General features: G+C 29.3%; 1 protein-coding gene across 1 annotated transcript in view; it reads left to right on the forward strand.

Moving 5' to 3' along the window:
* The first annotated feature begins 95 nt into the window (after nucleotides 1–95).
* Nucleotides 96–17,738, forward strand: part of LOC139520440 (armadillo-like helical domain-containing protein 3) — a 41,377-nt gene continuing 23,734 nt past the window's right edge. Inside the window, exons 1-11 of the mRNA XM_071313044.1 lie at nucleotides 96–199; nucleotides 4,043–4,154; nucleotides 4,938–4,994; nucleotides 6,423–6,488; nucleotides 7,026–7,106; nucleotides 7,662–7,769; nucleotides 8,734–8,826; nucleotides 9,498–9,572; nucleotides 10,317–10,403; nucleotides 12,029–12,085; nucleotides 13,109–13,152. Coding sequence (XP_071169145.1) covers nucleotides 4,047–4,154; nucleotides 4,938–4,994; nucleotides 6,423–6,488; nucleotides 7,026–7,106; nucleotides 7,662–7,769; nucleotides 8,734–8,826; nucleotides 9,498–9,572; nucleotides 10,317–10,403; nucleotides 12,029–12,085; nucleotides 13,109–13,152 — 776 coding nt within the window. The 5' untranslated portion in view covers nucleotides 96–199; nucleotides 4,043–4,046. The remainder of the gene's footprint in view (nucleotides 200–4,042; nucleotides 4,155–4,937; nucleotides 4,995–6,422; nucleotides 6,489–7,025; nucleotides 7,107–7,661; nucleotides 7,770–8,733; nucleotides 8,827–9,497; nucleotides 9,573–10,316; nucleotides 10,404–12,028; nucleotides 12,086–13,108; nucleotides 13,153–17,738) is intronic.

The raw sequence follows: 17,738 nt of genomic DNA on the forward strand, positions 1-17,738 counted from the left end.
GAGGGGAAAAGTACAGACAGAGCATATGATTAGCAAACAATTAAAAACTAAATCGTATAATCAAATTTTTATAAAATATATTTTATATTTTGAAGCCCGGAGTACCCGGAAGTGTAAATTTTGCAGATGACACATGTCAACAAAATATTTCTTTAGGATTTTGTAGCTTAAATATTTATTATGGACCGTTGTTATAATGGTAAATTGATGTGTATTAACCATATGCTCGTAGTATTCACTTTTCTCATCATTCTAGCGACGCATTTCCTAAAAATAGTAGAGCTAGAGGTCAATGTTTACCTCAAACAAGTTGATACATTTTCATATTATTAATTTTAGATATTCAGGAAATGTTAAACTATATAACGAGATACAATAATTTGAATGAAATATCAACCATGAAAAGCAAGACCAAACAATAACAAAAAATAACTGTTGATCATGAGGAAGGTAAATGACATAAAATGTCATGTATCATGAGGCCAAATAAAAATATATGTGTGGTTTCCGTAACACTACCGTCCCTACTTTTTCGGCTTAAAAATAGCCTACCCTAAAGATTTTATTGTCATTTTTCATTAAGCACCGTTAAAGTCAGAATGTTGCTCCCATAGACTCAATGTAAAAAAAAAACATAAAAAAATAAAAATCCCTACCTACCTACCCTAACTTTTTTTCAGATGTAACTGGAACCACACATACTTTTTTATTTGGCCTGAGTATGTTCAAAACGTTATTGATAATTCAAGTGGAATACCCCTGTTAATGTGATGTTTGTCTTTCTTATCATTATATTTTTGACAATCAGATTCATTTGTACCTCATCATCATGATCATTGGTTATCAGGTGCAAAAAGGGTTAATTTTGACGATTTTTGTCCCATTTCCATATCCTGGAAGACCAGCTAGGCCTAGGGTCTAGAGATGCTAATACAGTCGTCTCATCCGAGGTTCGACTCATCCGAGTTCGAGTGTGTCGTCATAAATTTTGAATGCATGAAATATGGTATGAAATTTGTGTAATCTAGATACAATGAACAGTGTGCCTTTTTTTTCTATATGACACTTTATAATCTGATAATTGTGTATTCAATCTCCATTTTTGGTCCTTCGTAATAATTAAAAACACAATAACAGATACAAATCATGCACACATAAAATCAATAGTCTACACAAATGTCGCTATAAATTATGAAATTTCTCTCAGCACAAAACAAGTTCTGAACGGTCTCTGATGAGGTCGTCTGCTTTACATTAAATTATCATGAATTTATTATAATTGTCCTAATCCTTTTATCTATAGTAATTAATGAGTTTTAAATCTTACGATTCATTTAATCTTGACTTGTGTCATTTAAATTCGTTTCGTTTTTATCTCAGGTGCAAAATGTTCAACACACTAACATTCCGCTTGAACGATCAACAAAGGTGTTAATTAGCGGTCACCATTAACATGTTATTTTAACTGTTTTAATCTCTTTTGAAAATGATTAGTCGACATAAGAAATACATCCGACTTAAATTTTTATCATAAGTTTGCATCTTTCGAAAATTCTTACTTTCTAAGTTCGAGACATCGGGGTCAATTTACATTAATTTTACTTCGACAGGACTATAAATTTTACTTGACTTAACCGAGTATTCAAATCAACCGAGTTCGACTCATCAGAGGTAATTATGCATTAAACAAACAGAGGAATTTTACCGGGACCAAGAAATTACTTCGACTCATCCGAGTTTTCGACACAACTGAGTTCGACACAACGAGGTTCGACTGTAGATGTAATACAGTATCCATCTGTAGTCTGCGTGTAGAGTGGACCACAGTGATAACTTCTTAGGTCAGAGGTAAACTGATCTTGGTACAGGAGTCTAAAGAAGATTTGTTAGGCCAAAATAAAAAGATTGTATGTTTGCCCAAACGCGACCGACCCAAAATAAACCTGCCGACTCAAATTCTTTTTTTGACGTTTTTGGAAGAATTTTTTTTTTCAGATTTATATTGGGTCCGCTCCGTCATCGTACAAAACTTAATGTTTGTCGTCTTTGCGTTTGAAAGTAACTGTGAATAAGATTAAAAGAAAGCGTATAAAAGACGCAGTTAATCGATATTCGATGTTCTCTGTTTTTATCTTCTTATTTAACGAACGTAAAGAAGTAAAACATGTGAAGTGGCACAGTTTTTTTACGCTGTAGTTGTTTGTACTACCAAACCCTTAGCTATATGCTTAATGTTAATTTCATCGTGTTATCGAATATCTGATAAGAATATCCAGGTAGATTTGTTCAAAACCATGTGCAATCGAATATTTTCAATGTTATCCTGACAGGAAATGGATCAGGAAGTTGCGAATTTACAATCTTGCAAGAAGATTTTGTTTTTACTGAATAAAAAGGAATTATTTCTTGATAAATTGTTGTCTTTAATTATAATCTTCCTTTATCATGTAAATTAGATGCCCTTTTATTCAAATAGTTCAAATTTACAAGTCTCATTAGCCAGTCAGTACGTTGCAGTTTGGGAGAATTTGATAAAACTATAATTGCTCACAGAATCAAAAATATAATCTGAACTGAATGTAACTCCTTTTGAATAATTTATTGCAATATAAATATAAATTCCTTTTGACAAGAGAAATCTGACTTTTGTCAGAAATATTTTTTCACATGTGCAAAAGTAAAAACATTGTTATGGACGCCATATCTGTATCCAATGAATTTCTGCCAATATAGGCACACCTCCGTTATATGGAGTAAAACAATAAAAGTAGTTCCACCACCGCAATAGTATAGAATATTAATCCATCAATATATTTACACTATGAGCACTATGTACACAGTTCACAGTTTTGGATTTTTATACAATTTGTGAGGAAGCCTCTAGAGCCATGACCTAAAAATAAAGTCTTCAGAAAACGTTAACTTTATGCAATTATATTTGATCAATAATGATTATTTTCAAAAATTTAAACTTGATTATTTAAAGAAATAAAATTATAACAAATACATTTTTAGTTTGGAGATTCTACAGAACATGTTTGATCTATTTATAGTTAAATTAGTTTACCTGTGTGATAATGTAAAATATAATTTTTTTTCAAAACATAAAAAAGATACAAACTAAGGATGGTAGATACATTTTTAATAATTCATATAAATATTTTAGGACATTTAATCTATTTTAATAGAAATAGGATTTAAAAACTGCAAACAAATTTAATCATTACATAATCAGCTGATATTTTTTTTACACAAACATCCTGTTGATGGAACTGTTGAAAATCACTTCACAAATCCAACAGCCCTTTCACACAGTTAGCCACTGTCAGGGTTATAAACATCTCAGGATACAAATCATATAGTAAACTAATTTATTTATAAAGGTTTTAAATTCATGGCTTTTGGCTGTCTCTACAAAGGTTTGACAGAGAAAAAAAAGATATACTGTTTTAAAATATTTCAATATTTTCATGCAAATTCTGATAAAAAAAAAAAAAAAAAAGAATTTGCCTACCTACCTACCCACACCCAGTCATCATGGGTCGGGTTTGGGCAAACTGAAATATTTTTAATTGTGGCCTTATTACTAATTTTTGACCATATTTTTTTTTTTTTGACAATCATGACAATGGTGATTGTTTACATGGAAAAAGTCTACTTCAAGTAGCAAAGATTAATATTCAAAGTGCTGCTTTTCCTCTGAAATGCATGATCATGCATGGTTTTATTATCCTTTAAAAAAAATCTTATCAGTTTGTGCAAAATGTACATGTGGGTCCACCATTTCCACCAGAATCATTACTTATTCAACTTACTTATAAGTTTATTTTATCATGTTTATAATTGTATTTTCCAATCAACATTTAAATTCTTCAATTTTTTACTGGTAAGAACAGATAACTTCTATTGTCAAAAAATTTGTCATGATATTACATATGAGTATATCAACCTTTACAACTCTTTTTGTCCCTTATGCACCATGGATGTAGTCTTAATATTATTTGTACATTTTCAAAAGATTTTGAAAAAATATTTCTTGAAGGATAATGGCAACTGAAGCTGCAACAGATAGTAAAAGATTATTGAGGAGATCGTCGTCCAATAAGATGGGACTGAAAGAAAAAGTTGTACAGATTTATGAAATATTCTTTCAGGTGAGAGAATTTATACCGTGCATACAGCAATTTGATAAAAATTCTTAAGATGTTTTTTTGCAAAACCAAAACATATATATAAATCAGCTCTCCATCAGAAATCAAATGATATAGAAGCCAGTAACTGTCAGTTCACATAAACATGATAAAGTCTTCAACAATGATCAAATCCCATACAACATACTATGAAGCAAGCTATAAAAGGCCCTGAAATGACAAATTTAAATGTAAAGCAATTGAAACAAGAAAACTAACAGCCTGAATTATGTGCAAAACAATAAACAAAAACAAAAACAAAAAATGATATACAGCAACAAAGACAATCTCTGAATTACAGGGTCCTGACTTGGGACTAGCACATATCATGCATATAGAATTTTGCAGGGTAAAGATACATGATAAGTAAACTTTGTTATTTAAAATGAATTCAAGTTATTTCACTTTTCTTAGTACATATATTGATAAGGAAAAGTTCTAAAAACAGGTACAAATGTACATGTCAATCTTTGAAGGCACCATCATACATGTCATAGAAATGTATATGCTACATACATTTGTACATGTGTAGTTCTTTTTTTACTCACTTATGTTTAATAATTGTCACTTGGTTTTCTTGAAATTCTTCTCCCCTTTTTAAATCTTCTGAATTTGTGTATGGTTATAAAGAAATTAACCCAAATGTAACTTTTTAATAATTTGCTATGTTTATCCATATTATTTTTTTGCATTGAATTGAACATATTACTAACTTTTTTATCCAAAGAACATCAATATACATTTCAGGGAGATGACGCATCCTGTGACAAACCAAATTTCTGGGATGAATTTTTCCTTCTTAAAGTAAGTACTATACAAGTTTTAGCTTTCTTAAAAGCTGTGGACTGCTTTGCTCTATCCTAATTTAATGTAATATGTGTGCATTTGGTATTTTAGATAGTTGATTGATACAAAATGGATTTACTTTAAGAGTGTGCGTTATGAGTGTGCCTCTCTGGAGGTGTGCCTAGATAAGCAGAAGTTATAAAATACAGATAATGCTTTTTTGAAAAAGTTGTATAGAACCATTGTTTAGCAAAACAAATCGTGCATATTGCAGATTGACAAAGCAAATAAATGTGTATTGATAATTGATATTTCAATATTGAATTTCCGTGGGCAATATATATGCATAATAAAACTAACATGAATTAATGACAGTTGATCGGAACTGATATACACATAGTTAATTTTCCGGCTTTTAATGACTTATCCTGAACGAGAAAAGTCTGCATTACTTTATCTCATTTAAACCAATGGCTGCAACAAATTAAAGTAACCAATTAGAGATCAGTAATTATTTCAAGATGGTGTGTATGTCTACTGAAACTAATATCTCTGCACCGTGAGGTGAAGCAATCACATTAATATGCAAGTCTTTCCCTTGATTGGATGCATTCAGTTTAACAAGTTCAACTTAAAAGAATTTCAGAAACAATCATCAATAACATAAGCATGATAAGGAGAGAAAGTCCCATAAAAGATTTGGGACAAGTTGTATTTATTTTAATAATAAAAAAAGAGGGTAAACTCAAAATATTTATTCTGACTTGAGTCGACTGAACTTAACAATTGATTTAAGCAGTCAAGGAACAGGTAGAAAAAGGCTTAAATAGGTTTGGAAAAATAACAGGATAGTGCAGGAACTTCAGTCATGTCAGTAAGAAAAAAAGTATGATTTTTTTTACATATTATGGAGGAACTACAATTATTCACCTCTTTCCAGCTCCTCTTAAGGGGAGATTATATGTGTAGACTTTTCATTCTAGATTTTGTATGATAATATTAAGTATATTAATATTTAAGCATTCAAGAACACAATTTAATTATCTTTACATGGATTTAATTAGTAAAAGAAATAGGGAATACAAAATATACTACGTTACAAGGTACATGTATATTCCCCCAAAAAAACCTGTTTGTACTTTTTTGGAAAATCTCGATTTCACCAAGAATAATATCTAGAAATCACCATATTGCCTTGCATATTGAACAAGTGGTCATATATATTGTGAAAGAATTTTGAATTTAACACGAATTATCTGAAATCAACACCTATTTTGACATAAACATGATAAACATGTGATGTTGTTTAAAGCTTACAAATATTCATGTGAAATACTACAATACTTAGTATTGAAAATTTAAAAAATGTCTTTGAATTTTTGAATTGTCAAAAGTTTGTTTTCAAATTGTTTCTCATGTGTATTTTTATTTGTTATTCTTATTTAGGTTAACATTGGTCATATAGAGAGTGAGTTTGATAAACTGTCCAATGAAAGCCTGCTTGGTTTAAAGGTAAGACTTGAAAATATACTTTCCAGTAAAAATTTCTATGCACATGTACTAGTATATTGCTAAAAGGTTTTGGCTTCATGTATTCAATGTATCCTCAAGCGCATGATTTTTTTTATTCAGGAAAATATTGAAAAGTTTGAGTGTGACAAAAAAGTCTGTTGTACTTTTCAGTATTGAAAACTGTAAATGAATATGATAGTGCAATGACTCACAGAACCAATTACATTTAGTGGCAATAATTTCATGTTTATTCAGGACCAGAAACTTTTTGACATTTTGGCTTTCAACAGGCCCACTCAGGGCCCTCAGAGAGTCGTATCATTGGTTTACATTTGACTACTAGATGGTTATATCTCCAAGAAATAGAAAATTCCTTTAACTGCTTAAAAAAAGAGTTATAATTATCATTGACATAAACTTTCTTTTTGGAATTTGATGGTGGTTTTTTTACTGGAATGGATTTTTGTAAACATAAACAATTTGATAGATGTAACATGTGTAACCAGAAAGACATTTTATTTACATTTTTCTTTGCAGGATAATTTAAACTTGCTGTTTTATAAAGCTGTACAGGCATTGAAAGAAGAAAATCCAATTAGAGTTATAAATGCATTACATGTAAGACAAAAATATATTGATAATCAGTGTAACCTTTAATATCATGAATATAAATAAAATGAAAATTTATAATCATATCCAATACTGAAATTGTTATGCAAAACAGAAAGTTTTATAGAAGACCAAACACAGCTATATCATTGATTCATTGTTCGGTTTTTATGGCCACACGCAACTGCCAGTTTTCATCAGTGGAGAAAGACAGCGAAACTGGAGAGAACCAAAAACTTCAGTAGAAAAACTGACCTAAACCAAACAGCTAGATACTTTAAAAAAGACAAGACAAATTTCAATTAGACCTCAACATTGCACAAAATTGTTAAAATATATAGTTCTACAGGTCATTTATTATCACAGACAAGAAAAAGTGTCTTGCCTTAAAGACAAACCATCTTACATTTCCCAGGGTTACTTCATGGACAGTTGAATTCAAGAAAATGTAAAAAATACTGCTTACTGAAATGAATAGCACATATTGACCCATACTTTAAATACTTACTTTAGAAATCCAGGATAAATCTGTATACCAAATACCTGTGTTTGTTATTTTTTCAGACATTATGTGCCCTGATCAGAGGTGTGTTTAAGAAGAGTGTAGGTGATTTTGGATTTGATGTTATTAATATCCTGATAGGATTTGATTCTGCTGAGACAGTAATGCAGGTAAATTTAGTTTTATGTTAGGGGATAGTTTTTCACTTTTAAACATGCAAGATAAGTTAATGCAATTTTTAGAAAATGCCCATACAAATAATGCCTTCAAAATATAAAATGAGAGGTTTTATATTTACTATACTATCCTGCTGCAACTTCTGCAATGATTGAAAAATCACTTAAATCAATGAATTATTATTTTTTGGCAAGCATGAAAAGTCTACATGTTTTGTTTATTTATATAGAAACTCTAAGAGAAAGGCCAGTACTTAAGGCTTAAGGTGGCTCGTGGGTACAAAAATTTCAGCAAAAAATTGAACCTTTATTTTTTCATAACAAATTTTATTTATTACACTATTAGTTATTACTTTATGATATGGTAAAAAAATCAACCCAAAAAATCGAGTCGGTTAGGCCCCAGATAACTTTTAAAATGTTTATATCATTGAAAAAGCTCCAAATTATCTTCCGTTAGTGCAAAAATGCCATTTTTTGACATTAAATTTGAAATATATTTTTTAACTCATCAGTGACCTATATTTTTTATTATTGTTTTCATATAAGCTGTACATAAACTAAATAATTGTAAAATTTAAGCGATTTCTGTAATTAGGTTACTTTTTTATTTCGATATTACATCTATTTCTCCTATTAGTTCAACAGAAAAAAAGGACATTAACAAAAATGTATGCTTCTTCCAGAGGCAGATTGTGAGCTTAAATGAACGGTGACCCCATTTTTTTATTTCATTTTTCTTTTAAGTATATGATAAAGTTCATCTATAAAAAAATATAGTGAAATCCTATATTAGAAAAAAAAATTGATTTATACCCAGGAGCCCCCTTAATTATATTTTGAATGATAATTAAAAAAAATGTTGAAATGTAAAATTAGATTGATACAAATCAAACCATATGTAATGTGTAATTATAGTTGGTTTTTCTGATATTTTACATTTATACTTTTATTACAGCAAATGGTCGAGAATTTAAACAGAATATTAACAGAAGAATATCCAGTCATTTTAAAGCTCCAAGTTTTGAAGTTTTTACAAGTTTTAGCTACAGTAAGTTGATGTCTTTCTAAGAACCTGAGCCAGCAGTGGCACAGGCTATCAAATTTAATTGTTGAAATAATGTAGTTTATGAAAATCTAAATGTATATACATGCCATCTTGACATTTTTTTCTTCAACTCCTTGTACTTTCCAATAGTTACTGTTGTTTTTTCTGATTCTGATTCTGTTGTATTGGTATTGTAATTATACAGCTGTGCCAAAGAAACAGTCAACAAAGTTTGTAAAATAAAGCTTAGGTTTAAGAGTAATCAACAAAAAACTTTTTGCCCAATTCTTTATTTTATCGCTGGAGGTACAAGTTGTATAAATCATAGATAAGGGGAAATAACTCAAGAAATAAATTATTTTATTTTATTCTAGTCAAAAATGATTAATATAGCTATTTGGTCAGCAGAAGCAAAATACCTGACATTTTTAACAAGAAACCTTGGCAAGATCAAATTTATATTGTTTTTTTAAAGATTGTTGTTTGAAAAAAAATCATTAATTACTTTATAAGAACCAAACCTGTATATGTACAGATCTTCAAATTAGTAGTCTCATCCTTAATATACATGAAATATTTGCCCCTTGACATTAAGCAAACATTATCTAAAATATCAATCAAATTAGGAACATAAAAAAGAATGCCCCTCTAAAATAATGATTTTCCGTTTGTAGGCAACAGATAATATAAGCCAGAATACTCTTTTGGAATATATTTTAATCAACAGTGTATTTGAATCTTTGATCCAGGTAAGTGTTTGTGAATTAATATTGTATTTACTACATGATTGTAAAATGAAAATATTTTCACCACACCCAGGTTAAGGAATGCCTTTAGAAACACAAGCAAATCATATACTTATCTGCTCTTGGTCCTTTTTTGTGTAGCTTGCAAAGAAATTCAACATAACCATGATAACTAGACAAATTTAGAAATTCTTCACTCTGCCATTAGCGCCATCAATAGTAAGGTTTTAGTTTGTGGTTAAATGTTTGGAAAACATCAATAAGTTTGCGCAGATTTTTTGTGGCATTTTATGAAACATGGGTGGAAACAGTATCCAGTATAAAAGTTTCTAAATGTATTTGTTCATTTTCCGATACTCTACTGGTAAATGAATTGACTGTTTTTGCTGTTAACATTTAAGAGACTTTCATAAGTATTTGAGACATTTAGAACTTTTCATGGAATTTTATGAATCTTGGACATCTGGTTGTTCTTGATGAAAAGACAGCATCAAAGAAATTTATGACCAGCGCAAATATCTTCTCAATAAATTTCTTTCAAGTAAAAGATAACATCCTTCAGTTATCATCTACATTGAAATATATTTCGTTCTAATTTTATGTTGTTACTTATATTATTCTAAATACTACATAACAATTATATAACCTTTTATATTATATTGTATTGTTTTTCCATTCAAACTATCTATAACACTTAAACAGTGGTAAGAGATTAATTAATAATTATATTGTATGCTATTTTTGTAGATTTTAGGAAATGCTGCATTAAGACAGATTTTGGGTCATGACACTGTGTTGGTTCTAACACTTTTCATACAGTACAGAAAGTATGAGGTATGACAAATTAAGTAGAGTTAAAAGGGTGCTTGATATTTATTTTATTCTATTTCATTTGTGGTATGTTTTTTTCCATTTGTAAGTTGATGTAAAAGTTAATTTTTCTTTTATCACTTAATCATTATACTGTAAACCAACAAATATTTGCAAGCGATTTATTTTCACTTTTTTTCGCAAGTAGAAAAATATAGCTAATATAAATTGTCACTAATATGTTAAACTTAGATTTTATCCCCCCACCTATGTTTGTCCGTCCGTCTGTCCTGTCGAAGGTTAAAGCTTTTGGTCAAGGTAGTTTTTGATGAAGTTGAAGTCTAGCCAACTTGAAACTTAGTACACATGTTCCCTATAATAGGATCATTCTAATTTTGATGCCAAATAAGAGTTTTGACCCCAATTTCTTGGTCCACTGAACATAGAAATTGATAGTGGGAGTGGGGCATCCGTGAACTATGGACATATTCTTGTTACTGTGAAAGTACTTTAATTCGTGTGTATCAATTTTCGTGGTTTGGGCAATTTTTACATGTTCGTGGGTTTTTAAATTCGTTGATTTTAGTTTTCTAAAAATAGAAAGAAAAATGAAAATGAAAAATTAAAGCCTATAGAAACGAAGGTAAAAAATAGTCTTGACTGAAGGAAATTGTAAAGTAAACATTGACCCGTGTAAATCATAGTGATAACACTTATTAACCCATGATAATGTGATGAACAGATTAAAGACCATCAAATGTGTTAATTAGGCCATAAACATGTCACCTAAAGAAAACAGTAACATAAACAAATGCTTTAAACATTTCTTGAATTGTCAAATAATTCTTATTAAAATCAAGCCAAGCATGAAATTATTATTTCCCATATGTACGAGAACTATGAGGATATAAAATGAACACTTTATCATACTAGCATCTCAATACCGTAAATCTGACTATCATCGATCAAAAATATTTTTCATGAGCATTAAAAGATCAAAAGTTGTACAGTTAATGTTATTAAAAATTAAATAGATATAATCATGCATGCAGTTGTAGTTCTGTGATTGCTATTAAAGTATTCTCAGTTTTGGTGTTATTCAATATATTCTCTAGATCATATCAGCAGTCAAACCTACTGATAGTGATCTTTCCATGTCTTGATTTGGAAAAAGAGTGTTTTATTTCGATGGACACTTAAATTCGTGGATAAAGTCATCCACGAAAACCACGAAAATTGGTACCCCACGAATAAAAGTACTTTCACAGTATTACTTAAATACATCAAGTAAATTTTGAGAATCGTGAAATTAAATTGCTGGGAAATTGAGTAGAAAGGGCCAAACGTGAAATAAAGTATCCATGAAAATAAGTTGGATTACAATATTCATTAATGTATACTCAATATTGAGTGGCAAATATTTAATGTATATTCAGGAAGATCTGATGTCAGTGTCTAAGGAATATATCCTTGTGTATACAAGACAGAAATGCCTATGATATGTTATTTCTATTTACTGCCAAATTAAGAGTTTGACCCCAATTTTACAGTCCACTGATCATAGAAAATGAAAAAAAGAATGATAAACCTGATTAGTTGCATTTCAGTGTTTAGTAAATAATTGATATTATTATTTTTTTTTATTTCAGTCTGCAAATCAGTACATTGTAAAGTTGTCCATATTGGATGATGAACTAGCTCTTACGGTAAGTTGAAGTTTATTGTAACATATTACTTTAGTGCTGCATGCTTATTTTTCAGGAATCCAGCTTGGTGTCCACCATAAATACAATTGTCACAAAAAAATCATGTCTAAAGTTTTCTTGGAAATTTATTGAAAGAATTTAATATAAAAAATGTAAGAAATATAAAATTATTATAAAAATATTATAAAAATTGCAAAAACAAGCCCATTGTGTTTTAAAAAAACTGAAACCTAGGAAGTTTGCATTAGTTTAGGAAAGGTCATAGTAGTAACAACTTATGTTGATTGCTTGATTGATTGGCTTTCAATCTTAAGACCACTTAAAGACAGAAGATATAACCTGAGGGTTCCAAAATTGCACTTATTTTGAGAGTTTTTCACCTACGTTTTCAATTCTCTATACAAGATTGCATTCTGGGTTTATTTTGTAGATGTATCCTTACTTACCATATAGTTACACTGATTTAATTTTGAATCCATATTGAATCATAGTTTAATTGAATCATCTTTAGAAAAATTGTCTGAATTGACCTCCAAACAAATTATACATAAATCCATGCTTACTATTCTTTTTTTAAGAATTGGATGCTTGCGACATATTTAATTTACCCGTTTTTAAAAGATGACCTTTTGTGAATGTCGCTGGCAATGTTTCTGTAGATTTTACTTTTGCAGTAAATACTTTATCTGTTGAGATACGCTGTGAATGTTTTGTTCATATTTGAATATATTTTCTTATGCTGAAATACCTGTATAATGTCAAATCATACAAGTACATATTGTTTAGTCTCAAATATAACTTGTAAGATTTCCGCAGCTATTTTTGTTCAATAAGTGCAATTTGAGTACTCGATGCAATTTGGGTACTGTGATGTTAGCCTTGTGAAAGATTTTGGAGAAGATGGAAATATTTATACTAAATATCATTAATGTCACGGAGGTTGATTCCAACAGATTTACATTTTAGTTAATTACAATTGAAATACTGAAAAGAAAATTATATTGGTTATTTGTTTTCTTTCAGGGTTATGCACAAGTGGTCCACAATGCATTGTTTGACTTTAATAGGTATGTAAATTGGCTATTTGTTTGATGACTCTCTTGGCCATATAGATCCTCAAGTATAAATACACCCAAGTTTTTTCCTTCAAATTTCTGGTTTTAGAATAGAATTCCTAATGAAGGTAAATATAAAAAAGTGCATTGCTTTGTATCCTTTTTTTGTCTAGGCTAGACAGAGTAGAAGATTGTTTGGCCCCCCTTTTCAGTCATGATTCATTGACTTTGAATATTTTGCATTATTTACATGTATTATTAGTTACATGGTGTGTTAGTGACCTAATATGATATATATGGCAATAATAATAATGGGATTAGTAAATTCCATATGAGAGCAAAGCTCGAATCCCCATATGGAATTTACTTACCCCATATATATTGTATTAGGTCACTAGCACACCGTGTAACAAATTTATCTTACCTTCCATCTTCACATGTGGTATTTTGACTAGCGACCTACAGAGATGGGTCCGATTATTTCAATGTAATTGATTAAATTACAATTACTTTGTCATTTGTACGATTAAATTAAATTAATGATTACATCATTTCTGAAAGTATCTGATTAAATTAATGATTACATTGGCAAAGTAATCATGATTACATCTGATTACAATGAATTCAAAAACAAAACATTTTGAATGATGTGAATGAATAAACGTTCAATATAACTAAAATTTCACTTCATATATATACATTACACTTTATCACCAATGATCTCTGAATTATTTTGAATTAAATTTAATAAAGATATATCATAATCAAGAGTTTTTTGTTTGTCTTCTGACCTCTTTCATAATTTATATGTATTCCAAGTTGCAGTTTATGGAGGTTTAAATATGGATGAAATAAAGTTACCAGTTAAAACTAGGTTAAATTTTAATAGATATGTTTAATCAAATTGTAAAAAATATGTAAGTACTAAAAATCATTGCGTTTTACATGTCCAGTTCAAATACATTTTTAAAAATTTTAAACAACATATTAGTCCAACTTTTAATTTAGTTTGTGCTAATTAGATAAATTTTCACGTCTGATTCATCTTGTATCATATATATTTCCCTACAGCTATACTCAATTGGTAATTGCAATAAAAACAAACCTTAATTAGTCTCCTACCTGTCAATTCAAAGTTGACAAAAATCACAAAAATTAACAAAAGATTATAATTCAGGGTTAAAGAAAAGTATTACTTGAATATATAATAGCTGTTATTAAATATTAATATGAAGATCATTATAAAACGATGAATATATTTGCATGTACAATATCTTTTACCAAGATAAAAGGTATATAATTGTATTATATGTCTCTGCTTAGGCTAATGATGACTTTTCAATACTGTAACAGTTTATTTTTTACTGAAGTAGACATGCTTAAAGTAACCAAACCATTTTAGTGTGTTAAAAATTTATCAAATATGAATAACAAAGAGGTTCATTTAATGACCAAAAACACAATTTTAGAATTTTTTCATTGTAATCAGAATGTAATCAAAAAGTAATCATGATTACAGGGTATTTTGAAGAGTAATTGATTAAATTAAATTACATGTAATCAGATTTTTGGCTGATTAATGATTACACTGATTACTTGAAGAATTGTAATCAATTACAGCTGATTAACGATTACAATTACAATTACCCCAAGTCTGGCGACCTATCAAATTGATTTTAAAGTCTGCAATACTTGGTAATAAGATCCTACTTACATTTATTTATACAGAAAGCAAATGCTCACAATAACAACTTTTTAGCTTTAAATTTGTTTTATGATTTAATTCAATAGTTCGTTACATGTATCAGATTTCTTTTTTCCTTAATTCCAACAATAACAACTTGTTAGCTTGAATTATGTTTTATGAATTTATTTCAATCTTTCATCATGGATTTCTTCGTCTGTTGAGACCTTTCAGATTTTCCTCAACACTGTGTTGTTTTTATAAAGGGTTGTACCATCTTTTTTGTTTTGAGAGGGAAGTAACCCCTTACTAACCCCATATGGTAGCTAACCATGTATGGTAACTAACCCTATATTTTTTAGGACACCCTATATCAAATATACATGTATATATTTGTCATTAGATCAGTTCAAGTTGAACAAATTATTTCCATGGAGATTATATGACCCCACACCCTTATCATATGGTTCATTGACTTTGAAACCTTTACATGTTTACAAGTTAAAGTTTGTGTTTAGGTTTGTTTAAAGCTGATGATAAGTCAATTGCATTTAGTATGCATTTTGATAAGTATTTCCCTTTCACATTTCCATTGAGGTTATTTGGCCCTGCACCTTTAATCTTTGTAGGAAGCTGCATGATGACCTAAAGTTGATTAAATCCATGCCATTTGAACTTTGATGGATAGAAGTCGCATTGGCTTTCATAATACATTAATCTGCTTATTATGTATTAAGGATGTACTTAGGTGAAATTAAAAAAATCTAGAATTTAAAATTGATACTATAAGTCAGAAATGCACTAATGCAGGAACAATTAAGGATAAAAATATTGATAGGTTTATATGGAGCTTAATCTTTTTTGAGATACTGTAAAATGCATGCAATAATTTCTGAATTTACAGTATTTAATTTTTAAAAACAGACGGGGAAAACGCTGACCTGGACTTTTACCTTAGATAGCAATACACAGTTAGGAGTTTAGTTTCGCATTTTGGCCCGGTGGATTTTTCAAATATGAAAGTTATTGTAAAATAAAATTCATTTTTAGACAGCTGAGTACTAATTTAGCAATCAAAGATGGTTTATAAGATCATCAAGATTATTTATTACATGTTTTATTGGCTATTTTCTGTTTGATTCTCCGTATTTTCATAGCTAGACCAGTCATCGGTCCAGAAATTAATGTAATGTTTACAAAACACTTTTTTTCTACACGAAGTTTTTGACGCAAATTACAAACAAATGAAACGAAAGACATATGATTTTCATTGGATTAACTGAAAGATATATATGTAAACAGCTTCAGAAAAGGTATTACTTCAAGCCATTGAAATTCTACTTTTAGCCAAATTTTTGGGAAATATGTGACATCTTTTCCCCCCTTTTTGCAATATTTTATAGCAAATAAATGCAGATTGTTGCCATGGATACACCCAAAAGAAACTATATTATACCATTTTTCTATGGAAGATTCTGATTACATACATATGAACAATGACATAAATAGTCAGCTTAATATTGCAAGAAAGCAATGAAAAGGGGATGGTAAAATTTATGAGAGCAAATTTTGATATTTTTTCCTAACTGTTTATTGCTACCTTATACATCGCATTGGTATTATTTGGGCCTCAAATTAAAGATTAAGAAATCTAGGATCTGCTTAAATTGTGGTAAATGATCTATTGAAGTCTTATATGAAAAGAAAAATAGGTGTTATGGGGCAAAATATTTTATCCTGTATTGAAGGGAAAAAACAAGGAGCCCGAAGCATTGGATGTTACTATATGACAATTCAATGTAAGCTGTATTATCATAAAATATCCAATTGCATAGAATTGATGGGGAAATACTATTATTTGGTAAATGACAAAACTTTTTTGTTATCAATCATCAAGAATCATTAGGTAAACGATAAAAAAGGATTTTTTATTTCAAAATGTCGGCTTACAAGGTCATACTTGTTTATAAATACCAGGTAAATTTAAACATTTAAATGACTAGAATTATTTGATGATATATTGATTGATTGATATTGACTTTGTTGAGAGTTTTGAATTATTCTTTGCCATTATTTGGTATATTGATTTTGATATTACAAGACATATACTCATTGTTATAGATTTGCAATGGGTTCTTTCCCCTTATTACACTCACATTCAATTCATTCAAATAATTTTCATAGTTCAAACATCATATATACATAAACACAATATGATTGGATTAAAGGCAAAGCCTTTACAAATCCTTTCCCATTATCCAGTAGACGAAATGACATTCAAATAACTGAAAAAAAATTCATTTTAAAAAGTGTAATTTAGAGATAAAGAAATGCATCTTTGTCTTTTGAATTCACAAAAAGTATTTAAAATAAAAAAAAACCTGAGGTGAACTGTTGTGAGGCCATTTAATTCTGGTAGAGACTATTTGCCAATTCAATAATTGACTCAGTGATTTGAGATCTATTCGTATGAGTTTAGAAGAACATAAATTTTAAACAACAATTAAGAGCTAGAGGAAAGATCACATAACTAACTATAACTATTTTATGAGTGTAATCTTTAAGTTTTTCAAATCTTTTCAATCAGATATTTTAATCTTTTGTGATGCTAAAAGTTATTAAAGACGATTATTTTGCATTGAAAATTGGTTTAGACACCTAAGTATTTCACTTCCAACATCAGCCCATTATGACCAGTACTGAACTATTTTACAATTCATGCATTTTTGGAAAATGACGCAGTCATTGTTCCATTACTGGCGACCTGAACTTCATTAAATTTCTCTGCCTACCGCGCTTGGTTTCGTATTTACTATTTTCATTACAAACTGGAATTTGCTTGTGTTATCATTATGCATGAGAGGTCATTGTGTAGTAATCAGCCAGGAACCAGTTTACAAACTAACTGGTTTCT

This window comes from Mytilus edulis, chromosome 4 (genome assembly GCF_963676685.1).
Source record: "Mytilus edulis chromosome 4, xbMytEdul2.2, whole genome shotgun sequence".
Classification (NCBI taxonomy): Eukaryota; Metazoa; Mollusca; class Bivalvia; order Mytilida; family Mytilidae; genus Mytilus; species Mytilus edulis.